Here is a 25808-nt window from a genome sequence, read left to right as displayed (position 1 = left end):
CTATTCTCATTCCAGGAACCATCACCTTGCGCTCAAGTTCAGCCCTCCACCTTTTCTGTGTGAGAGCTGGTGTTTCATGAAAGGGTTGCATACTTTCTTGTTCTTTTAGAGCCAGTTTGGTGTAGTGGTTAAGTGTGCGGACTCTTATCTGGGAGAACCGGGTTTGATTCCCCACTCCTCCACTTGCAGCTGTTTGAATGGCCTTGGGTCAGCCATAGCTCTTGCAGAGTTGTCCTTGAAAAATCAGCTGCTGTGAGAGCTTTATCAGCCCCACCTACCTCACAGGCTGCCTGTTGTGGGGAAAGGTGAAGCAGATTGTAAGCCGCTCTGAGACTGATTCAGAGAGAAGGCCAGGGTATAAATCTACAATCTTCTTCTTCTTGGAAGGCATTAAAACTGTTGGTCACTTGGTTACAACTGTGATTGTGGAAATCCAGTTTTGAAACCCACATTGTTTTACACTGTGTAATACGCCTTGATCCTCAGTGACAAAAATGGGCTATAAACAAATTCTGGCCACTTGAGTGGAGCTGAAAGGTGGAGCCATGAGGGATGAGCCAAAGTGAATCAAACTCCAATTCTTCTAGACACAACCACCAGATTCTGGCTCTGCCCCTCACCTTCCACATTTTTGCAGGCTCCAGTCTGGGAGAATCATTACAGACTGCAATGATGGTTGACTGCCAGAACAAAATTGGACTGTTTTCAGAAATCTACTGGCAGGTGGCACCTATGAAGCTTACAGTTCCTGGAAGAGGAGATATGCATATCTGAAAAATGCACAAATGTTAAGTTCTAGGAATGGGAAAAAAATTAAATGAGGAATGTGACGGGGCAGAAACATAAAGGAGTTCAGATCTGCTGGAATAGCAACTGTCTATTTTCTGTCTGCTTCATAGTAAGGAAATATGTCATGTTCTGAAAAAATGAAGAAATTTAAAGCTGGCCCACAAAGGAAGCAAACTGGGCACATGCTGATTCTTGATCCCTACCGGAAGCTAACTGGAAGCAAGAGGAGGAGGAGGTGGAGACTGGATTTATACCCTGCCCTTCACTCAGAGTCTTAGAGCAGCATACAATCTCCTTCCCTTCTTCTTCCCACAACAGATACCCTGTGAGGTAGGTGGGACTGAGAGAGCTCTGAGAAAACTGTTCTTGAGAACTTGTGACTGATCCAAGGTCACACCAACAACTGCATGAGGAGGAGTGCGGAATCAAACCCAGCTCTCCCAGATTGGAGTTTGCTGCTCTTAACTATTGCACCAAATTGGGTCTCTGAAACATACAGAGAAGACGACGACCATCGATTTATACCCCACCCTTCTCTCTGAATCAGAGTCTCAGACCAATTTCGCACTAGGCTTGTTCCGGGTGGAGAGCCCTTTTGCTCCCTGCACTTTCTTGGTTTTCACACAAGCTGCTCTGGAGCTACGAGCGGGAATGCTGCTTTTCCCAGCAAGTCAGATTCTCTTACAAGTGGTTTCTGCTTGCTGCGGAAAAGCCATGGGCCAACTTGCACCTCTGGGGCAGCTTGTGCGAAAACCAAGAGAAGTGCCGGGGGCAAAAAGGGCTCTCCACCCGGAACAAGCCCTAGTACGAAAACGGCCTCAGAGCAGCTCACAATCTCCTTTATCTTCCTCCCCCACAACAGACACCCTGAGAGAGCTTTTACAGCAGCTGCCCTTTCAAGGACAACTCCTGTGATAGCTATGGCTGACCCAAGACCATTCCAGCAGCTGCAAGTGGAGGAGTGGGAAATCAAACCCGGTTCTCCCATATAAGAGTCCGCACACTTAACCACTCCATCAAACTGGCCTCTCAGAGATGCAACCTTAGCTGTGAGAGCATTATGTGGGCTCTCAGCAGCCTGACATCATTCATCTCTTACACTGCCTTATTATACATGACTGGGGAAGGCAATGGCAAACCACTCCATAAAAAGTCTGCCATGAAAACGCTGTGAAAGCAACATCATCCCAGAGCTGGAAACGACTGGTGCTTGCACAGGGGACTACTTTACCTTTTTTTTTTTTACCTTACTGCTTCTCTCCAGGCACTCTGTTTTGCAACTGCAAAATACAGGGGCAGACTGGAGCGTTAGAAAAGATGGACCTAGTTGCCCCCTGGATGGCCAGCAGAAGCACAGATGTCACCTGGCTCAGACGTGAGCTGTGGGGACAATAAGTACAGGTTGAGGAGGCCCACTGTCATTGTTGCCAATCCCAAGTCCACACCAAGTGACCCCTGTGGCACTGCCAGTCCTGTAGCAGGAGCCTCTTGGCTCAACTGGCTGTCAGTGGCCCTTCAGCATGGCACCCCCCCCCCCCGAACTGTCCCCAAACATTAAAGGGCCAATCCACTGCCGTTTAGTCCAGTCCCCAAGTTCTCTGTATTCTACAAAGTCCTCATTAGCTGGCCATATTCTGCCACTCTATATAATTCCCATCATGGTCTGGAAAGGGTCTGGAAGTATGTTTTCTCTTAGATGACTGCACATTAATCCAGCGGTCCAACCTTGCCTGGTTGCTGCGGGAGACGAGTCACTCAATTTTGATGCGAGCCTTTCTTGGCGGTCCTTGATTAGCAAACCGAATCCTTGGCCGGGCTTTTTAATTAGCTGCTGTTTTGATTTCTGCATGGCATTCATTTCCTGGCTTGGATTTGCTGCCATTCCGATTGGCTATTTTTAAGCTTTTTGTTTTGAGAAAGAGAGGTGGTGGGGTGGGGGACTGGTTTTCTGCAGGCAGCTGCTGGCTGGCAAAGTCAAAGCAAGGCAATGGATACGCTGGAGACAGAGATTAATTTTTGTTATCACAACAATCAGAGATAAGCATCTGTAGCTATTGGCTTGAACAGTTGGAGAAGGCCAAGGATGGTCCATATTCATGATGATTGTTGTTCTTAGGAATTGTTATTAAAAAGATAGAGTTTAAAAAAAATGAAACAAACAGATTAAATAACAGCGCTACAAATTCACTCACTTTGCTGCGAGCTAATCTCAGATATTTTAACTGGGCAGGGAGTAGTCAGTCATGCTGTTGTTATCTTGTGGGGCCAGCAGACACAGTTCAAGAGCCATCTCTCTGGTTAAGAAACTTTTTTTATTTATAAAGATTCGGGGCAAAGTATAGCCTTGTATAATCAGCCACAAAACACTTATCTTATTCCCGCTTACCTTTTAAAACTAGCCCCTCCTGTGTCCTTTAAATGGCACAAACAGCAGCTGGCTAGCCCTGAAGGTAGTGTAAATCTTGCTCACAATGTACTGCTGCAAAACTGCTGTAAAGCTGCCAGAAAACCCACTGCTGAGAAGTCCAACAGTATGTAACCATGGTAGAGCAAATGCACTCTCAATACAGACTCAGAGAATCCTGCCTCCAAAGATCAGCGCCTTTAAAGTGATTGATCCATCTTCTTGATGCGCATAAAGATTTTATAATGAAGGATGTACCTTTGATTTCCTAATTTAATTCAAGAACTAGAGCTGAATGACTTATGCATTGTCCCGGGAAGAAGAAACGTGTCAAAGAGATGAAGAGAGCCACCAGCAGGGCTGGTGCTACTGGAATTCCAATTAAAAGGACTCGGATTGTCAAAAATGGTCAGGAGCTTTTAAGGCAGTGGCTTTCAAGCCATGTTTAAGGGCTCCTCCAAAGCTTAGCACGGGCTCTTGAAATCATCAGCCACGGTGGGAAAACTTCCTGGGAAAAATAAGACTGCTCGGCTTCCCTGCATAGCTGCAGGGGAATGTTAGGTAATGTTTTAAGGCAGAGACTCCAATGGGTGACACCGAATCCTAGCACACCTCACTAGTGCCCACTGCAAACTTAGTTCTCTCGGGTTTGTCTAGATTCTCCCGGAGTCCATTTGCACCAATAGCTGGCTCAAACTCCCAGTCTTCTTTTTCTTTTCTCAAAAGTACTGATGCAGCCCTTATTGAAGAAGAGCTTGGAGGCAAAACGTACAGGGAGCATGCTGTCCAATCTTTTAGTGAGAAACGTGCCTGCTCCCACATTCCGCTGTTGCAGGCAATGAAGAGGTCAAGCCCATGGTTGACATGTGAACCATATTTCTCAAAGAAAGCACAAACAAAATTCTGGCATGGGCAAACAGGTCAAAAGGCGATTCTTTTGGCAATTCCCTGACCTTTTGCAGCAATCGCTGGGAGCAGACCCTGTAACAAGTTGAAGACAATGCACCAAGCAATGTGTTTGGCTTGCACCCTACGCAGCCAATTTGCCTAAAGGGCACACCAGGTGGCCTGGATTGGAAGAATGATACCCTGGTGACCCTAGAACTAAGCACCCAAGATCTAAAGCTTCCTGCAAATGCAGTAGGGTCCTATAATTGTACAGCATACCTTGAAGATTAAAAAACACACACACACATATGGGAGATTGGACTGGATGGTCTGAAAATCACTGTCCTAACAGTCTGAGTTTATGCATGCACCCAGAAGTCCCACTGAACTCAGTTGAACTTCTCGTCAAGTAAATGTGTAACCTCAACATACTGCAAAGACATCAAGGCTTTGGATTCACTCATGGGGGCAGAGACAGCGTCTTGCTGAAAGCATGGCAGAGGATGTCTGCGTGATAAGGTGACAGCCCTGCCACAACAAACAAAAAGAAACATGGCTAGCTTCCAACAAGTTGGCTATGTTCACAAAACTGGTCTGTAAGCCACCATATGGGGTTAAGCACATACATTGTAGCAGGGCTTTTTTTTTGTAGCAGGGACTCCTTTGCATATTAGGCTACACCCCCCTGATGTAGCTAATCCTCGAAGAGCTTACAGGGCTCTTCTTACAGGGCTTACTGTAAGCTCTTGGACGATTGGCTACATCAGGGGGGTGTAGCTTAATATGCAAAGGAGTCCCTGCTACAAAAAAAGTCCTGCTTTTTAGTACCTAGAGAAAAACATCCTACTGGTGATACAAACACATTGCCCCCTGCATGGGGCTGGAGGTCTGATTTGTTAAGGTATGGAGGCTGGAATAAGGAAACTGGGGGGCAGTCCAACACACATCCTTCCACACTGGCCTGGTTAACAGGTATCCCTTCAAGGTGTAAATCAGTCCCGCTGCAGACGCAAACCAGCTCTCTCCAGATGTTTCCGAAGTAGCTCTCCCCTTGTATTTATCACCTGCTGATGCTTTCAAAGCTTTGATATGCACTCTCACAATGAGGATTCGGCAATGCACTTGAGGAAAAGGGTGCCATCTTTTAAATAAGTATATTTCAGCGACTGCAGTTTGGCCAATGAGAGGAACCGGGCGCAGCCGCTGGCCTCGTTCATATCAGTCACAGGTCTCTGGGACGACGCAGAGCTTGGATCTGTGAGAAAAGTGTTTGTCAGATGGTCTCCGTTGTTCTGGTCGAGCAACACGAAGGTGATCTGCAAGACAGCAGGGGGGACGGAAATAAGATTTCCCAAGGAACCACAAACGAAACACATGTGAAGCTGCCTTATACAGACCCCTGGTGCATCAGAGTCAGTATTGTCTGCTCAGACAGCTCTCCAGGGTCTCAGGCTGGGATCTTTCATATCACCTACAACCAGCATTCCCTCTAGGCTGAGTGAGTGTGAGCTCACAGTTTTTTAGCCTCCAGATCGCACATTTTTGTCTTAGCTCAGGAAAAATGGCCCCAGAGCAAACTATTTTATTTATTTATTTATTTTATTCCCTTTGTATCCCACCCTCCTCACCTAGGCGGGCTCAGGGCGGCTCACATAGACATGCATGTGCATGAGCAAACACAATATTACATTAAAACCATAAACCACAGAATAATATAAAAACATAAAATACATAACTTTCCCTATGAAGAAAGGTTAATATGCTTGGGGCTCTTTAGCTTGGAGAAACGTTGACTGCGGGGTGACATGATAGAGGTTTACAAGATTATGCATGGGATGGAGAAAGTAGAGAAAGAAGTCCTTTTCTCCCTTTCTCACAATACAAGAACTATGGGCATTCAATGAAATTGCTGAGCAGTCAGGTTAAAATGGATAAAAGGAAGTCCTCCTTCACCCAAAGGGTGATTAACACGTGGAATTCACTGCCACAGAAGGTGGTGGTGGCTACAAGCATAGCCAGCTTCAAGAGGGAATTGGATAAAAATATGGAGCAGAGGTCCATCAGTGGCCATTAACCACAGTGTGTGTGTGTGTTTGTGTGTGTATTGGCCACTGTGTGACACAGAGTGTTGGACTGGATGGGCCATTGGCCTGATCCAACATGGCTTCTCTTATGTTCTTATAGATCACAAAGCAGAATTTTTGCTCACAAGACTCCAAAGCATAGAGGGAGCATAGCCTACAACCTGATCTTTACTGGAGATGCCCGTATGAAAAAGGGCAAAATATAAATTCACTAAATAAATAAAAATAAATGCCACAGACTGATCTTGGGGCCTTCTAAATGCAAAGCAGATGCTCCACCATTTAGCCACAGCCCAGCCCAAATTTTATTAACAGGACTACAGACAGCTCTCTGCGTAAATGATAAAATATTCTTAACCAAAGAAAATATCTATAAAATCCAGGACAAATCTCTGAATTTGGTAAATAAACCCTTTATGCACACTTCAATTCGAGGTCCAAGATGTTCCTCGATAAAGTAAAGGATTCTAGCTACTGCGCTGAAACTGACAAACATTCTGCCACTGCTGAACATGTCACGAGACACAACAAAGTGAATTCAATTTGCAAATAATGTGCAAATTATGGGGTTTTTTGTTTTAAAAAGGTCACATATCTTTAATAAGCAAATGCACTGCAACGGCAGGTGCTGTTCTGACAAACAAAAATAGGATTTTCCCACATCTGAAGGTCAGCAGATAGCAAAACAAGAGAGATTGAGCAGTCTTTGGGAGCAAAATATTGTAGAACTAAATAAAATACTTCCCTGGGGAGTGGGAGGACAAAACACAGATATAGAATTCTGTGTGAAGCAGTCCTTCCAGCCATGGACTTGTGATCCAGCCAGAACGAAGCAGACTCAGAACATCTGTCTACCCCATCTACGATGATCTTGACCAGCCATCAGGGCCAGGGAAGTTTGAAAACTTTGCCTGCCAGCTTTGCTACCTTACCCCATATTTGTCCCTTATGCCACTGACCTTCTGCATGCCAAGTATGAGCTTTGCCATTGAATTGTCACCTACACAGGAAATTGCCTTCTACAAAATGAGTGGATCAACTCTGAGCCAGAGCCCCTTCCCAAAAAGTTCATTCTGAGCAGGGCTCGTACCCAAGACTCAGAGAAACTGTATCAAATCCAGAGTTTGGTCCACCTAGCATTAAACAAGCAGTGAAACACCATTCCCAGCACCTGGTACCTGAGATCCTTCCACTGAAGATGCTGGATATTGGCCTGGAGCCCTTTTAGAAAAGGTGTGGAAAGCTTTGGGGGCTTTCTGGTATGTAAAAAATGCACCTTATTGTCTTGTTGTATTCCTTCATTCTTTCCACAAACATAGGGCTTTTTTTGTAGCAGGAACTCCTTTGCCTATTAGGCCACACACCCCTGATGTAGCCAATCCTCCAAGAGCTTACAGGGCTCTTATTACAGGGCCTATTGTAAGCTCTTGGAGGACTGGCTACATCAGTGAGGTGTGGCCTAATAGGTAAAGGAGCAGAACTGTAGCAGAACTCCTGCTACAAAAGGAGTTCCTGCTATAAAAAAAGCCCTGAAACTACTCAGTATTTACCCAGTTTAACGTGAATGGAGCAGACGGATGTTATCACTGGGACTGGAACACAAGGTCTCAGGGACAGAAACGATTCTATCAACACTTGCTGCAACTGTGGGTGCCAGGGATTGACCCTGGTGTCTTCCGGAGACAAATCCTAAATTTTACCACTGACCCCACAGCTACTCCATGGACCTTAAAACCATCCTGGACATCTTAAATGGGCTCTTGAATCTCGGTTTAATTTTGTCAGAGTAAAGGCTAAAGATTTTTTAAACATTTTAAAGGATATATTTGTATTTATATTATAATTGTTATTATTAAATACGTACATCTCTAATTTTTTTTTTATTTTTATTATTCTTAAAACATTTAAATATCTTTGGTTAGACAAGACAAGGTGCTTCATTGGAACAATTTACACCGATCTTGGAAGACCATTTTTCTTGGTGCGGGATCTGAACGTGCTTCCCACCATTCTAACCCCCTCCTTGTAAAGCCATGCGTTCTCTGACACAGCCCTGTGCACTGGGGCAGACTATAAGAGTGGGGTGGGGGTGGGGTTTGGGGGTTGGAAATAGAGAGCAGCAATCCCCTTTACCTTGTATGCGAAAGGCCACTGGAGGAGTGTGTCGTATTCCCCTCTAAGGAGCACCAGGAAGAGGGACATGTGAGTTCCTTTGCCCCTCCCCTCGCCATTCAGATAGAGCCTCATGCAGAGTTTGTAACCGTATCGCGCCGTGTAGAATGCTACAAATGAGAAGGCAGATGGACAAAATTCAGGCTTTACATTCAAACTCGGGCATTTCCCGATCAGGGCAGGATCACAATCAGTTCACTGCGATTCATGAAGTTTGTTTCTTTACATCATTTCTCCTCTGCCCTTCTCTCCGATGGGGACCTGAAGCAGCTCACGCAGCTCTCCTCTATTTTATCCTCACAACAACCTTGTGAGGTAGGTCAGGCTGAGAGAGTGTGGGTAGCCCATGGTCACCCCAGCAAGGTTTCATGGCAGAGTGGAGATTTGAAACCTGAGCCTCCCAGATCCTAGTCTGACATTCTAACCATGACACCACAAAACCACTTCTCTACTGTGGTTCACAGCCACTGATATCACTCCTCAGACACAGACATCCAGAGATTTTTTTGTAGCAGGTACTCCTTTGCATATTAGGCCACACCCATCTGAGGTAGCCAATCCTCCACGAGCTTACAGGGCTCTTAGTACAGGGCCTACTGTTAGCTCCAGGAGGACTGAAGAAGAAGATATTGGATTTATATCCCGCCCTGCACTCTGAAGAGTCTCAGAGCAGCTCACAATCTCCTTTACCTTCCTCCCCCACAACAGACACCCCGTGAGGTGGGTGGGGCTGGCGAGGGCTCTCACAGCAGCTGCCCTTTCAAGGACAACCTCTGCCAGAGCTATGGCTGACCCAAGGCCATGCTAGCAGGTGCAAGTGGAGGAGTGGGGAATCGAACCCGGTTCTCCCAGATAAGAGTCCGCTCACTTAACCACTAACCAAACCACTACACAGATTGGCTACATCAGGGGGTGTGGCCTAATATGCAAAGGTGTTGCTGCTACAAAAAAAGCCCTGCCTAAGATCCTGCTGGTCCAGCTTCCGACACTGGGCAGCCAGATGCTCCTGGGAAGTCCACAAGTAGGGGAAGAGACCTGCTGTGCTGCTTGGCCCCTGTAATCTGGTATTCAGAGGTACATTGCCCCTGAATGTGGAGGTTCGATCCATCATTTTTATGGTTTATAATCAGCGTGTTTTTTTTAATAGCAGGAGCTCGTTTGCATATCAGGCCACACACCCCTGATGTAGCCAATCCTCCAAGAGCTTACAGGGCTCTTAGTACAGGGCCTACTGTAAGCTTCAGGAGGATTGGCTACATCAGGGGTTTATGGCCTAATATGCAAAGGAGTTCCTGCTACAAAAAAAGCCCTGTTTATAACTACTGACAGACCTGCATATTGGGAATCTATTTATAAGGGGAGCAATTCTGGATCAGGTCATTGAAATCTCTGAAAATTATGTCAGATTTTTTAGAAAGACGGCTTCCTTTTCTTGACTTTATAGAGGAAAAAAAGGCAAGCTGAATTCCAGACAGCCTTAAAATGATTGAGTTGTTATCCAGTTTCCATTATACCAATTGCTAGCCTCCATAAAGTTGTTTGTTCTAACTGTGTTCTGTGTTTTTGTCTTATCTTTTTTTTAGAAAATTCATAAAGAATTTTTTTTTAAACCTGCTGGGCAAAGACAGGAACAGTGCTCTCCTCCGTCCTCCCCTCCCCCTCCCAGCAACCAGCATAAACTCTTTAAGAAATACTGGCTACTTTTAATGAAACCTGGTTTCACCTCCCCCCTTATTACCCTGACCCCCAATTACATTTTTTAAAATTCTGCCCTCCTTCAAGCAGTCTGGGACGGCCTGTATTTATATGATTCATAACTACTGACAGACTTGCATAGCAGGAATCCATTTATCAGGCAAGCAATTCTGGATCAGGTATCGTCCTCCTCTGTTTTGTCCTCGCAACGACCCTGTGAGGCAGGGCAGACTAAGAAGAGAGTGTGACTGGCCTAGGGCAGTCTAGCGATTTTCATGAGTGGCATTTGAACCCAGGTCTCCCCAGTCTCTAACCACTACAGCACACATTGGGGTTCTCTTACCAGGAGACTGTAAACTGCACACTTTCCCACTCACTGCTTCATAGCACTTTTGGTGAACATCTGTGATCTTCCACAGAAAAATGCCATTGTATGTCGCTTCTGCTGAGAGCAGGAGTTTCTGCTGGAGCCTGCTGAGAGCCACCTCCTTCTGCGCCAGGCATCGCTGGAGATCAGCAATCTCGGGAGAGAAAAGGGGGACAACCTCATTGTGCTTTGGGGTGGCAAACCTGCCAATGGCTGCCTGAAAACACTGAATGAAGACCAAATGAAACAAGAGCCCATTGTGGCCCCTTAAAGATGGACAACGCCAATTCCAGTGTAAGTCAGCTCACCATCCCATGCACTGGTGTGTGCATTGGAATAAGTGAGCCAGACTCACAAAGGCTTATGCTGGAATGAATTTTGATAGTCTTCAAGACACCACTAGAATCCTCCCTTATTTTGCTGCTACAGGCTTGCCCAGCTTCCCGTCCAGAATTATCAGCAGAGACAGTAAACAGGAATGGATGCTTTGGAGTGGCGGACTCTAGTTTGGTGTAGTAGTTTGGTGTGGTGGTTAAATGCACAGACACTTATCTGGGAGAACAGGGTTTGATTCCCCGCTCCACATGCACCTGCTGATGTGACCTTGATTCTCTCAAAGCTGTTCTGCGCAAGAGCAGTTCTGGGAGAGTTCTCTCAGCCCCACCTACTCCACAGGGTGTCTGTTGTGGGGAGGGAAAAGGAGATTGTAAATTGCTCTGAGACTTCTTTGGGTAGTGAAAGGCAGGGTATAAATCCAATCTCTTCTCCTTCAATGTACCCCACTGAGGTCCTTGTCCTTCTCAGGATCCATCCCCAAATCTCCAGGCGTTTCCCAACCTGGATCTGACAACCCTACCCCCTGAAAGGAAAGGTGGGAGAAGTAGGCTTTGGGTTTCTGAAGTCCTGGCTCCCTATGCCTTAGAAGGACCACCAGCTTGTGAGATGCTAGCAGGACCTACATTATTTCCAGCACCACTAGGTTTGCCAGAATCCCCTTGTCCACTGGTGAGGGTCAAGAGGTAGGGGTTGCCAGTTCCAGTTTAGACTCTAGGAGATTTGGGGATGGAGCCTGGGGAGGACAGGGACCTTGGTGGGGTACAATGCCATAAGAGTCCACCCTCCAAAGCAGCCATTTTGTCCAGATGAACTGATCTCTGGAGTCTGGAGAGGAGCTGTAATTCCAAAGAGAACCCCAGGTTCCACCGGCAGGCAGGCATCCAGGGCTTTTTTTGTAGCAGGAATTCCTTTGTATTTTAGGTCATACCCCCCTGATGTAGCCAATCCTCCAAGAGCTTACAGTAGGCCCTGTAATAAGAAGGTAGGAGGAGTGGGAGGAAGGTAAAGGAGATTGTGAGCCGCTCTGAGACTCTTCGGAGTGGAGGGCGGGATATAAATCCAATATCATCTTCTTCTTCTTGGAGGATTGGCTACATCAGGGCGTGTGGCCTACTATGCAAATGAGTTCCTGCTACAAGTAAAAAAGCCCTGCAGGGATCCATGGATACCACCCACATCTTGGGGGGGGGGGGCAGTATCACATCTTGCTTTGGATAGTTAGCCTAGATAGAATCACAAAACAGCCAGAAGACACAGCAGTGCCCTCCCAGACACAGACATCCAGGGATTTTTTTGTATCAGGTACTCCTTTGCATATTAGGCCACACCCTCCTGATGTAGCCAATCCTCCAAGAGCTTATAGGGCTCTTAGTACAGGGCCTACTGTAAGCTCCAGGAGGATTGGCTGCATCAGGAAGGTGTGGCCTAATATGCAAAGGAGTTCCTGCTACAAAAAAAACCTCTGCAGACAACAACTCACCATTGTCCCCTGCCCGCCATTGTTAAACCATCGCTTGACAGAAAAGCAAACCACAGCTTGCCATGAGGCAGGTAAGGGACACTTTGCAGATAGTACAGATTCCACTCTAGCTCTTGAATTTCTCAATGTTTGTGTACCCTTGAGAACCAGAACCTCAGCCTTTCTTTTCAGTGAAAGCCAAGGTTCTCACAACACCATTTCTAGTGCCAGATATACAACCCCGGGGTTGAATAACAATGTCACAAATCTGCAGGCTTAACTGAAAGTGTGGTTAAAAACAGGTGAGAGATGGGAGAGGAAATGGAGCACTCAATGGAGCTTCCCAGTTCCCAGGTAGCCTGACACATCCATCAAATGACCCCTCATGACATTTTGCCAGTGTTTGCAGCACAATCCACCGTTTTGGCAACATTAACTCCTTCAAGGCCGCTGCTAATTATCAGTGCTAAGCATTTTGCATCGTGCCCAGTATTTTGAGAAACAAGTGCTTCCCGTTCTGTTCAGCCCTGCCTGATAAGGAAGGAGAAAATTGGTCATCTAGCCCTAACACCATTGACTTCAGTAGGTCTCTAACATGGGTCACAAGAAATTAAAAAATAATTCAAGTCTCCTGGAGTTCAATGAACCCACTGACTGAGCAGGTTGCCTGCTGCGCCATGTGCATGATCTACCAGTCTGGGCTCCTTCTCTACCCATTGATCTCTGCTGCAGGCTGGTAATCCTGCCGCACCTCTCCCAATGGAAGGCCAATCACATCCAATGCATGGACGCAGCTGTAGTCCTTGCCCTCAGAAATGGCTGTCCACTGGATCTCTACATGAGTCACTGTTCTGGTTTGCTCAGTGACTCATGCAAAAACACAGAAGTGCCTCAGGGCAGGGGATCCTTGCTCTTATACAGTAAATAGAAAACTATGTGGTGGTGGTGGTGCTGGGAGAGTTCCTTCAAATTTCCATTAAAAAATAAAGCTTTTCTCAGCTATTGGAATATGAGGAGAAGCTAACAAAATAATCTGGGAAGCAGTCCTGTGTGTGCAGGGGTCTTACTGCTCATTGCCACTTTTCTGGGTGGCAGTGCCAGGGATCCAAACCTGGGATCTTTGGAATACAAAGCAGATGCTCCATCCCTGAGCTAAGGCCGCTTGCCAGGTGTTTGCTCCCGTTTACCTTCAACTCCAAGCCCCGGATGGTATCCTGGTCAAGGCCTCTTTGACCGCGGAAGGCCGCTATCTTCTGGCGCGAAGCATCCATCTCTTTGCTGAGCACAGACACGATGTTTTCAAACACCCGCAGCTTGCTGTCCAACAAAGGGACCACCCTCCCCCTCAGCAGGGCTTGCCAGCTCGACTCGCCCTCGTACAGAGGCAGCCCAGGGAAAGAGTTCACGTCCAAAGCTGGGGGGAGCTGCAGGCTCAGGAAGATCCCATTGAGGGCTTTTGCGGCCTTGAAGCAGGAGTCAGCCCCGCTGCCTGCTGGGTCCAGATTCCCCTTCAGTTGCCTGGCATGTTGAAGCAGCAGAACCAGGTGTGTCCCCAGGGTGTTCTTCTCGTGCTCCTGTCTTTCTTTCCTGCTGCCCTGTTAGGAAGAAAGAGGACATTTGTCGACCAGGGGTTGGCATGGGCGAGGCATCCACTGAGGTCCACAGAGTGGGCTTAGGCCTGGCTGGAGATGCAGGGTCACTTTCCCCATTTCCCAATGGAATCAGCAGAGGAGCGGGAGAACTGGGTTGGGCTTCCTTCTCGAGGCATCCCTTCAAATTGGCCAGGGGCTCCTGCAATTTTGCAGAGCCCTCCAGGGCACCTTCCACTTCTTGGTGGGAGAATGCCTAGAACACAGGTGTCAAACTCATTTGTTATGAGGGGCAGAACTGACATAAATGAGACCTTGTCGGGCCAGGACATGTGTGTCATAAAATGTAATGCCAGGTAGTGGATATGTAAACATAAAGAACACAAATACAAGATTTTTTTTAGAAAAACCTTAAAACATGCTTAAAAGATTAGCAGTCTTGCCATATTTTGTTTATTTAACAGTTTCTGATAACTGACACCTCTTGCTCTGAATTATTGCATCAAAATCTGGAGACAATGTCTGTGCTGTAGCAATCTTGAGTAGGCTGTTCAGGTGTTGTTCAGGTGTGTGTCTGTAAGTTGCAAACCTACTTTTGATTACAGAAATCTCATGGTCAATGCTTTGAGCCTGACCCGGAGAAAACGTGAAATGGCTGGGCATTGTGAGTTTTTGTACATAAGTTGCTTTGTGTGCTGGTCAGCCAATGGAGAAAAGAGAGGCTTTGCTCTGTAGCTCCTGTGCAATTGAGAAAGCCTGGCAAAGCAAGACAGAGAAGGAAGCAGGTGACAGTGAGTTGCTCCAGGGCCTGATAGGAGCCCTCTGGGGGCCTGATCTGGCCTTCGGGCTGCATGTTTGACACCTCTGCCCTAGAAGGAGCTGAGCCCTGACCCTTTCAAATTCCTTTTATTTATTATATATTTTTTAAAGTATTTTGTGTGTGCATGCATGCGCGCTTGTGCTCCAGGAAGTCACGGTGACTTTTGGCAACTCCTAGTGGGGCCTGGACATCTTCAGAGAAGTATCTTGATACACCTGCCCCTGTGTCCTGGCCCTGGTATTCCTTTAGAGGTCTCCCTTCCACATATTTGCCAGGGTCGCCCTGCTTAGCTTCCAAGACTGGGCTTGCCTGAGCTATCTAGGTCAGAGCATTTCAAGTTCCTTTTAAACAGGCCAGCACTGATGGGGTAAATGGGGGCAAGAAAAGTGGACTCTGCTCCCTCAAGCATTGTGGCAGGAGCAAAGGAGGAAGCTAGTATATGGGCGAGAGGGTACACCTTCAAGGAAAGGGAGCTGGGACAGCGTTCAGGAATGCTCTGTGCTGGGGGCCCAACAAACCTGGCCATTAAGGCCACTGGGCACAATCTCAGTAGGCCAATGTCCTGGGGGGGGCCACCCCAGCCCTCATTCAATGAGAGGCAGATGGGCTGCCGTTGCCCTTGAAAACTGCCAGTCCCAGCCCTCTGCAGGATGGACTGAAACTGCTGCTGCTGCAAGCCATCAGCCATACCCATCCAGGGCAGGGAAGGAGGCACCCAGCCTGGCCAAGTGCAATGCAGGGAAGGGAAAGAGGCATCTGGCCAAGGGGAGTGGGTGGGCCCAGGAGGCTTTTCCCCAGGGCTGCTTTTTGCTTCTCATCTGCCCCTCCAGCAGGTCCTACCAGCAATGTGAACAAGCCTCAAAGCTCCACTCACTTTTGACCAAGGCTTTTTTTTGGGGGGGGGGGGGGGCAGAAAAAAGCCCAGCAGGAACTCATCTGCATCTCAGGTCACACACCCTGACATTACCATTCTTTCACATGGGGCTTTTTTGTAGAAAAAAACCAGCAGGAACTCATTTGCATCTTAGGCCACACTCCCTGATCCCAAGCCAGTCAGAACTGCATCCCTATGTGTTCCTGCTCAAAAAAAGCCCTGCTTTTGACTCATGCCTGACGGCGGTGCTATTTTAGTCAAACGGCGTTTTCAAGCAGCTGACTGACAAAGCACACTTAAAAAAAAATCAGAGGTGTGCGGTCACTCTTGCACCTACAAAAGTTTCCATTTATGCCGGATGAGTCTAATAATTACTCATCCTCAGAGAAACCCACTTTTTGGTTTCTGCACAACTGTCTATTCTGGGTGTGCCTCCAGCTTGGAAGGACAAACAACTCATGCAAGGATGCAACAGACAGCCTCCTGCAAGAGCAGTTGCTTCTCATGCAAGGATGTGACGGACAGCCTCCTGCAAGAGCAGGGGCTTCTCCAGTATTGGCTGTCGACACATGATGGCAGACGTTCAGGAGTCCCCCCCTCCACCCCCATGAAGGATGACTGGTAGGAAGCTCAGACCAGTAACTCTTGGGAAATGCAGGGGTTGGGAATGGCCAAGGCAGGCAGAGTGGAGCTAGAACGGATTGCTTTTCTCATGCAGTATAAGGCCAGCTTCATATCTTTACATGCAAGCTGTCTGCAGTTGTCTTGGCTCAATTTATATGCCTGGAGAAACTTTCCTTCTCCCATTTCTCTTCTACTTCAGCTTCTTTCTTTCAAGCTCTATTTCATTTGTGCACTGTGGCATTCTTATGCAAACCAGGGACTGGATAGTTGACACTGAAAAGGGAATCAAGAAAAACGACAGCTTTCACTGAAATCGAGTTTCTAGTCCTCATAGTTGCTCTCAGGAATTCAAGAGTTGGAACCCATTCTCTCTGCTGTACTTTTTTTGCCAATGCCTGGGAAAGGGCAGAAATTGACAGTTAATTGATATTTCTATTTGGGAGCACACTGGGGCCCTCAGCCTCTGATTCCACGTAACCTACCTGCAAATGGTGCAAAACTAGCAGAAGAGCTCAGAGAGGAGAGGCCCCAGTGGCTTCAGTACCTGCACAAAGTAACCTGGATTCCACCTAAATGCCTTACTGCCACTTAATTGCATTAACTATATAATGTGCAAATTCAATGTGGCACAAGATGGCTGTGGAAGGTTTACAACAACCAGGGGCCATTTCATAGAAAAAGATGTGCTGGAGCTCATTAGCACAACTCAATTGAATAAGCCACACCCCCGACATCATCAGAAGGTGTACTAAAGAATATCAGCTCAGCATCTTACCTTAAAATGCTTCTTGAATTATAATTGTCATAAGAAAACCTTACTCCCATCATACTTTTAAAATTACTTTTTCCTACGTGGCCAAAGTGGCATGAGGAAGATTTCCATCTGTCTGCTTTATATGTTTTGGCTATTTCCCCATTTTTTTGTGAGGAAAAATATTAGCAAGTTTGTCAGATCTTAGCGTTCAGCAAAATTCTCACAGGCGGTATGAACAATGGAGCCCAGAAGCGAGTATTTTGGGGGCAGGGGGGAGGTAAGAAAGAAAGAGCACAATAAAATCCAGAGGTTCCAGAGCTCCGCTCTTGTGAGTTCTGCCCAAAATGAGGCCACAACAATCAAATCCCCCCTTTAAAGGAATTTGACTTTCTTCAGAGTGGGGAGGGGGCTGTCTTCTGAGTGCGAGAGCATGCTGAGATCTTATACATTAACCCTTCCTTGCCTTGTTAAAAGTCACACGCTTGGCTCGATAGCAATGCTCTCCAGAATGTATGGAAACTGATTTGTTTCTTTTCTGTACCCCTATTCCTGAACATCCATTCCCAGAAGCCTGGTCAGCCCATTATACTCACCTTGAACGAGCAGCCGATCCTGGAAAACCGACAGATGTCCTTGTCAGTGGAAGTCGCTGAAAGGGTCTGTTTATGGGAGCATTGACAAAAGAACAGAAACATATTCCTATGTAAGACAATTCAGTATGCCAAACCCTTTTCCATAGCACACAGTTGTGACATTACTGGGGCTTCTTCCAGCTCAAGGGACGGAGCTTGTGTGAAATAGCCAAACTTGGGAGTCTCTATGTAATAACGTAAGAGCTCAGCTGGATCAAACCAAAAGCCTATCTTGTCCAGCAGCCAATAAATTGTTCCCAAAGTGTTCCCTTTGCTATTTTGCCCCTAGAGGAAGACAGACCCATGAACACCAAGTAGAAAGAGCTGCACGATTCTAAGGGAGGGAGCATCTGTGGACTGTAACTGCAGATTCCTGCAGTCTTTTACATCTGTGAATCTATAATAGGAAAAGATACAGGAGAATTTCCCAGCTAAAGAAAAGTTCCTGGGAACTAGAAGGAAACATTTCTAAATGCATCCTCCTCTGCATACCAACAAACTCACCTTTTTCTCTCCCTCCCCTCTGGGAAAACACCCCCCCCCCAAATGAGTCATCATACTTGGTGCTTGGGATCAGAGACCTTCTGGTGACAACTGGAATGCAGGGTGACACTCACACATTCCTGCCGCAAATGTTCTGCCAGCTTTTTCCGCATCACTTCCTGTCCACACCCAGCGTGGCATGGAATCTGGGTGTATTCACATGTGCTCTGATGACCCTGGAAATTAAAGGCTTTGAGAAGAAAAGAAGCTTCTCCACATCTGGCTTCTCTCCCTCTGCTCTGAGACAGTGAAGGGGGGAGGCAGGCTAAGCCGTTAACCATTCAATTGGCAGTTCAGTGATCTGGGGACAACTGCACCTGTGTAGTGAGAACTTGGGTTTGGACAGGATGCCACCTGAAGGCAGTGCTGTGCCACAGCAGGTAGAAGCATCCCCAGCAAAAGTGTACTTTATGTAAGCCACCTGGGGGACTCTTTAGGATTGTAAGAAATTGGATTTATACTCTGCCCTTCATTCAGAGTCTCAGAGCAGCTTACTAACTCCTTCCCCTTCCCCTCCCGGCAACAGATACCCTGTGGGGCAGGTGGGGCTGAGAGAGCTCTTTTGAGAATTGCTCTTGAGAGCACAGCTCTGAAAGAACTTGTGGTCACACAGCTGGCTGCATCAATCAAACCCACTTCTCCAGATTAGAGTCCACCGCTCTTAACCATGACACCAAACTGGCTCTCGAAAGGTAAGGCTGACATCAAATGAATACCTAAGCTGCACTCTATATTATACAAGCAGGAAGAGAAGGGACAGGAAGCGACTCACATAGCAAATACTCCCTTGTTTCTCCAGACTGGCAAACCTGCTTTGAAGCTCTGGTCTACAACTAACTGGGGTGATGATATTAAACGGAGCAGGGGCTGAAAACATCACTTCTGCCTGCTGATTCATGCCTACATCAAACACAGCGTGGCCAAAGGCCTCTGTAACTGTTTCTTCACCAGAGTGAATGGCTATTGGCAGCCCCCCCCCTTCAGCTACTGACTCTAGTGGACAAGCCACAGGCAAAGAAGGCAGAACAGCTGAATAGCGTCAGAAGGACAGAGCTCTGGCAAAGCCTCTGCTGCTGTCCACATGAAGCAAGAGAGAGCTAAAGAATCCTTTGCCCAAGTATTCAATTACAAAGAAAAAATGGTCTGAGATCAGGGGTGGAATTCTAGCAGGAGTGTCTTTGCATATTAGGCCACACCCCCTTGATGTAGCCAATCCTCCAAGAGCTCACGAGGCTCTTTTTTGTAAGCTCTTGGAGGATTGGCTACATCAGGGGTGTGTGGCCTAATATGCAAAGCAGCTCCTGCAAGAATTCCACCCCTGCCTGAGATTAATAAAAAGAGGGAACTTAGGGGTTTGGCTGGGGGCTGCTTTGATCCCTGTTTGGATACAGGTGCACAACACTAAGAGCTTCCTCTTGTGGTAATCTCCTACACTGGTAGAATGGCAGATAGCAAGGTGTCAGGGTCCTGACACTATTGAGATACCTGACACTATTATAAGAGTCCCTTTAAACTCAAAGCATATGTTTACAAGCCTCTGGCAATTGTGCGACCACAGTAACTGGAAAGCGAGACATCAGTCAGGTTCCATCTGCACTTCCGTCTGCATTACTGTATTTGTCTGGCAAAAAAGTGCAATGTATCCGAGTAGCACATACAAGATTCTTAAAGAAATATTATTTAAAGACACAATGCAACAAAATTACCGTACATAAAGAATGCAAAAAGCCCCAGTGTACAAAATTCTATGTACACTGGAACTTTTTGCATTCTTTATGCAATTTTGTTGCATTGTGTCTTTAAATAATATTTCTTTAAGAATCTTGTATGTGCTACTCGGATACATTGTAATTTTTTGCCAAATATTTACCGGGTATCCTCTGTATTTACCAAACTTTACTGTATTTGTCGACAGCGATAGTTCTTGAGGACAGATCGCTTCTTGCACTACCAAGTTTGGGCAGTTTTGCAGCACTGCTTCAAGCACTGCACATGCTGCCTTCAGGTAGTAGCGAGGCTGCTGTTTTCTAATTGTTGCCGGAGGAGCCAAATCTAAAAGGCGAGCCGAAATAAGATGAGCATTTTGTTGTTCAGTTGTGCTATTTTGCTGTATTTGTGCTATTTTGTCTTTCCACACAGCTTTTAAAAAATAGTGAAGCACATCCATGTTTTAGGGGGTTTTTTGCCTTCTCACAGCACAAGGCCACTGGTACACCTCTCTGTTCATTCTCTTCTCCTATATCCAACTAGCCCATGGCAACAAATTTATACTCTTACTTCCAATGCCTCCATGATGCCAGTCCATGTACATCCAGGGACCACACAATGCACACTTAGCTCTGAAATCTCCTTGTTAATAGCAGCATCGCTAAAAGCCTGGAAAGAAAGAACACAGGCAAAGAGGACACATTTTTAGATTTCTCTATTAGTCATGACAAATGGAACCTCCATGTACAGAAGCAATCATTCTTTGAGTTTTGGGGGAAAGAAAAGGCCTACCTGCTGTATGCAGGGGGTTGGATTAGATGATCCTGGGGGTCCCTTCCAACTCTTATGATTCTATGTCTTGCTTGTGAGTTTCCCAGAGGTATTGGCTGACTGGACTACTAGCTAAATCCTTGGTCTGATTTTTTTTTTTTACATTTTAAAAGGGATTTTATTGAAACTTTCATAAGCAAGTACAATATAAAATTGAATGACGATAAGAAATGGTAAGCAAAACAGAAACAATGAGATTTCAATCCTGAGATTAGGCTGACACGTTACAAGGTTGAATATAGGCCTAAAACGAACATTGCAATAAACACAATACTACCAAAAATATTACTAATAATAATACTGCACTCCACTACCTAAGGTATTTTGCAAATCTAAACTAAATAACTAAATAGATAAATTAATGAGTACATTACAATAAACTCAAATACAATACACACGCACATATAGATACATACGTAAGATTCAAGGCTTCATTTATGAAAACAATCAATGCGAGGTTATTAATGAAAGATATTAATCTTGTGGTAACGTTGAAGTGTGAAGGTAGGAACCAAAATTCCTTTTCAAAAAAGGTTCCCATTTATGCAACACAGAAGGAAAAGACTTAGATCCATCCTTTTATTCTAAGCATATCAACAAATGTAACATTCTAAATCAAAACGTGCAACGTCAAAATGGGCTCTTCACATCCATGGAGTGAGTATTTTTCTTAGTCTGCAACTGGTACAGCAGACTCATGGTATCTAGCCGATTAAATGGTCACTCTTTCTCTTCTCTTCCTCTCTTTTTGGTAAGCTACCTGCAGGGTTGTTTTTCTTAATTACCCACAACATACACATTTATCCATTTGTATGTCAATCCTCTGCTTCATTTTAAAGAAAATGAAAACATTTTAATCAGGTTGCAAAAGTGCTCCAGGAACCGAGGGACATTATGGGCACTGGCCAATTTGCTTGTTTGTTTTTGGGGGTTTCTTTTGCTGCAAACTTGCAGAAAGGGCTTGTTCAAAGGTTGACACTTGAAATGAAAATGTGCATTTGTCCTGATTGTGGCTGGGGCGCTTCCAAATTGGGCTCAATGTTCTACAGATGTTATGTCTGCCTTCCCTCTTATTTCTCTTCATATTCAAAACAGCCGCTAAGAAACAGGTTTCTAACAGGCAACATTAATGAGTTCATGTTCCCAGAGTCTACGGCTAGATTCCTCCCACACCCACGCAACCCCCATTTAATGCACAATGCAGGCTGTTTATAATGTCCTGAACTGACTGCGGGATGTTAGTACATACATGTAGCCTTTGAGCTAAAGAGCCACTTGGTTTAATGAGTATTTGATGTCATAAAGTGTCCTGGAAAGGCATGGAGATTAACCATTGCCTGGAAACAGAACTGAAAATACATGTTGTCTACAGTCCGTTAAAGGGAGGGGGAGACACACAGTCCAGCTAGAACACTTCTGTCTTTGTCTGCAGGTTGTAAAGTAAAGCGGTTACTGTTCATTTTCCAGTCGGCAATAATCCTGTTTATATTTTCATAAGAAGATGACAGCAAATGTACAGCTAAGTCCAACAGACAGCTCAGTTTCGGGTCAGGGCTTTCCACCATCAACGTCCTCTACTCCAACTAATTACATTTTGGTAATTCAAGATGCAAAGATGTCTAACAGAAAGTACAGCCTGGCTCTCCCTATGTCAAAAGCTCCCTGGATGAACAAAACCAGTGTGTCTTCTTGTGTATAAACCTGTCTACCAAATATAATAGAGTAACTGAACCTGCGTGTTTCCATATTCAGAAACCGAGTGGTGACTGCTTTGGGGAAGGACTAGGGCTCAGTGGCAGAGCATTTGCTTTGCATGCAGAAGGTCCCTAGGTTCAATCCCAGGCATCTACAGTTAAATGTATCCACTAGTAGGTGATGCAGAAGACCTCTGTCTCTGTATGACTCTGAAGAGCCACTGCCAGTCTTAAGACAATACTGACCTGATTCAGTATAAGGCGGTTTCATGTGCTGCTGTGACCAGAACCAGGGCCTTTTGTGTGGTGGCACCACAATTCAGGGTGCCCTGCATTTTATACTTTAGATGCCAAGAGAAATCCTTTTTGTTTGCCAGGCATTTTGTTGATTCTGTAGTGTCTCTGTGTTGCTTTTCTTCCCTGTTTTCAGTAGTGTTTGGTTAGTTTTATTGTCAACTCAACTGCTGAATTTCTTTTACAGGATGCTCGTATGCAGCTAGATTAATTTATTTAGTTGTTGACACAAGTAGTTTCATGCTTTTTTAAAAAAATGTGTTAACTTTGATTTTTTTGAGCATGCAATTTCTATTTTATTAATTTAATTAATCTCACAAGCCCACAGCCATACAGCCCAGAAAATCTACAACAGCTAATGAACTCTGGCCGTGAAAGCCTTCGACAACATAATTTTGTTGTGATTCTTTCGTATACACATCTTTAGTCATTGGGTGGGAGGAAGGAGAGAAAACCAAGAACCATTGCAAGAAAATATCGGTTTGTTTGTTTTCCATTTTATTTAGGCTACTTCTGCTTAGCAAGCAAAAGGCTACATTAGACTATTTCTCCGTCCTGCACACAGGAAATTTTTGATGTCGGGTAAAGGATGTTTTCTGAAATGCTCCTCAATCAAATTTCTCCCCAGATTTTTAGATTTCTGAATGTGTAAATCAGTTCTTTAAGACTGCTTATTTCATGTGCTTGGACACTCATTGTCTCTTCCAGTCAAAATCTGAAATATTTGGCTTACAGCAATGCAGCAAATGGCGGCTGATGACAAATATTCTCATTTGCCTAAATGTTCTTGATGGGCATTTTGTGTATGCACACAGAACCTGCGAATCCTCTAGAAAGGATGAATACACCTGGGTATTCCTTCAGAGGAAAATGAAATTATTGTTGTTATTGCTGTTGCTGTTATTACTTAAATGTATATACGAACCTTCCCCAAAGGGTTCTGGGTGATGCGCAACAAGTTAATATCAATCACTTTAATAATCAATCAAGTCAAGAACAATCAATATCATAGCCCCAGATCTTAATGGCTGTTTCCAAAGAAGAAAATCAAGCACTATGAAAAATATACACAAGCAATAGGAGAAAAAAAATGTTATCTTTAAATCTAGAAATGTCACATTAAATGCCACATGAATAAAAGGCCAAACATACCTTTTCTATTGATAATAACATTTCTTCATCTACATTGTCAGGATCTTCTTCCTTACAACTCTGACAAACTGGGTTTTTATGGTTTCTGGGTGAGAAAGAAGGAAAACAAATGCATTTTCATTTGCAATATCGAAAGACCAAATTTGCAGACAGTGCCTTCAGTTGAACAAAACCTTCGGGCAGGGATATGTAACTAGACACATGGGACAGATCCAACCTCAAAAGATTTCTTTCGAATACCCGACATAGCTCCTGATTGCAAAACTGTACTCATATACAATTACCATTATGGATCTCAGTCCCTTTCTCACACGATCAAATGAAGCTGCCTTATTCTGAATCAGGCCATTGGTCCATCAAGGTCAACATTGTCTACTCAGACTAGCAGCAGCACTACAAGGTCTTGGGTAGCAATTTTTCACATCACCTACCAACCAGTCCTTTAAGCTGCAGATGCAGGGGACTGAACCTGAGACCTTCTGTATGCCAAGCAAATAATGTACCACTGAGCCACAGTGTCAGGCATCCCCCCGTTCACTCAATAAACAGTCCATTATTTCAAAAGGTTCCATTTATTTAAGGCTTCAGGTAGGAAGTTCTTCTCAGACTTCGTCTGAGATGGAACTGAAGTAACAGCAGCAATCCTGATAAAGTTTGTTTCAATAAAGCTCTACGCACTAGCCATAGCATTAGACATAGCAACAGGTGTGTTTGGGATGAAGTCCTGGGAAACAGAGGGAGAGGGAACAGCAAAGGGCTCTTTATCCTCCACCTGCTGCAGTCTGAATAGCAAGAAAAGCTGTGGCGCAACCCTTTCTGTATTATGTACCTGAGCAACCTTCTCCCAAGCTGGAACACCATTTCCAGAGCTTTTAAAGTGCTCTTTAACTATCATATCCAGCTATATGAATAGCCAGAGAGGCGTTGGCAGAGAATCTCTTTTATTATGAACCTCAACTACTTCCTTCCAAGCTGAAGTGCAGGCAAAGAGCTCTTTAACCACCATCTCCAACTGTGCAATCATCCAAAGAGACCAGAATCCTCCGCTTATACTAGGTATGTCAGGAGGGTAGGGTTGCCAGATCCATTTATTCATTTTCTGGGCTTCTAGCTCCCCCAACTCCACAAGCAGGCTCAGGGTGGGTTACAGCAAATATTAAAGACACATACTACTGTCTAAAACATTCACTCGATCATCAACAATAATAACAATAAAACCACAGCAATAACAGTTGATGTCATTGTCCAATTTTTCTGTATCATCTGAACATCTGAAGCTGCCTTATACTGAATCAGACCCTGGGTCCATCAAAGTCAGTATTGTCTCCTCAGACTGGCAGCGGCTCTCCAGGGTCTCAAGCTGAGGTTTTTCACACCTCTTTGCCTGGACCCTTTTTTGGAGATGCCGGGGATTGAACCTGGGACCTTCTGCTTCCCAAGCAGATGCTCTACCACTGAGCCACTGTCCTTCCCCCCCTTCCATCAGCTCCTGCACAGATCCATACATGTGCGCAGATCAATGGGAATTGATGCTGACGAAAGACAATAGATTGCACTAGGCCAGCAAAGTGAGGCAGTGCCAGGAAGAGGGCCCCCAATAAATAGTTCTCTACCATCTCAACGAAAGGCCAAGTGGAACATCTCCATTTTACAGGCCCTGCAGAACTGCATTAAGTCTCACAGGGCCTGGAGCTCAGCAGGGAGAGGCTGGAGCTGAAAAGGCTCTGGTAGTGATTGAGTGGCCATCCTTAGGGCCACGGACCATCACAGCTTCCTTGGAGATTTGAGGGTGGGGCCTGAGGAGGACAGAGACCTCAGTGAGGTGCAATGCCATAGAGCGGGGGTGTCAAACTCATTTGTTATGAGGGCCTGATCTGACATAAATAAGACCTTGTCGGGCCATGCCATGTGTGTCATAAGATGTAATGCCAGGTAATGGACATATAAACTGTATAAAAGGGGGCACAGACAAATTTTTTTTTACTTAAACATTAGCACTCTTGCAATATTTTGTTTTACAGTCTGATAAATGTCATCTCCTGCTATGAATTATTGCATCAAAAACTACAGACAATGTCTGTGCTGTACCAATCTTGAATA

General features: G+C 45.4%; 1 protein-coding gene across 1 annotated transcript in view; it reads right to left on the bottom strand.

The window, feature by feature from the left end:
* Positions 1-3084: 3084 nt before the first annotated feature.
* TRAF1 (TNF receptor associated factor 1) overlaps positions 3085-25808 on the bottom strand; it is a 29532-nt gene continuing 6808 nt past the window's right edge. Inside the window, exons 2-9 of the mRNA XM_060250586.1 lie at positions 23709-23793; positions 20308-20406; positions 18105-18206; positions 17449-17514; positions 13382-13789; positions 10376-10553; positions 8299-8447; positions 3085-5397 (exon numbers count right to left, since the gene is read on the bottom strand). Of these exons, the coding sequence (XP_060106569.1) occupies positions 5179-5397; positions 8299-8447; positions 10376-10553; positions 13382-13789; positions 17449-17514; positions 18105-18206; positions 20308-20406; positions 23709-23793 (1306 nt within the window). The 3' untranslated portion in view covers positions 3085-5178. The remainder of the gene's footprint in view (positions 5398-8298; positions 8448-10375; positions 10554-13381; positions 13790-17448; positions 17515-18104; positions 18207-20307; positions 20407-23708; positions 23794-25808) is intronic.

The sequence above is a fragment of the Heteronotia binoei genome, chromosome 12 (assembly GCF_032191835.1).
Source record: "Heteronotia binoei isolate CCM8104 ecotype False Entrance Well chromosome 12, APGP_CSIRO_Hbin_v1, whole genome shotgun sequence".
Taxonomy (NCBI): Eukaryota; Metazoa; Chordata; class Lepidosauria; order Squamata; family Gekkonidae; genus Heteronotia; species Heteronotia binoei.
Note: the sequence above shows the minus strand (reverse complement) of the source record. Positions and strands in the feature narration are given on the sequence as shown.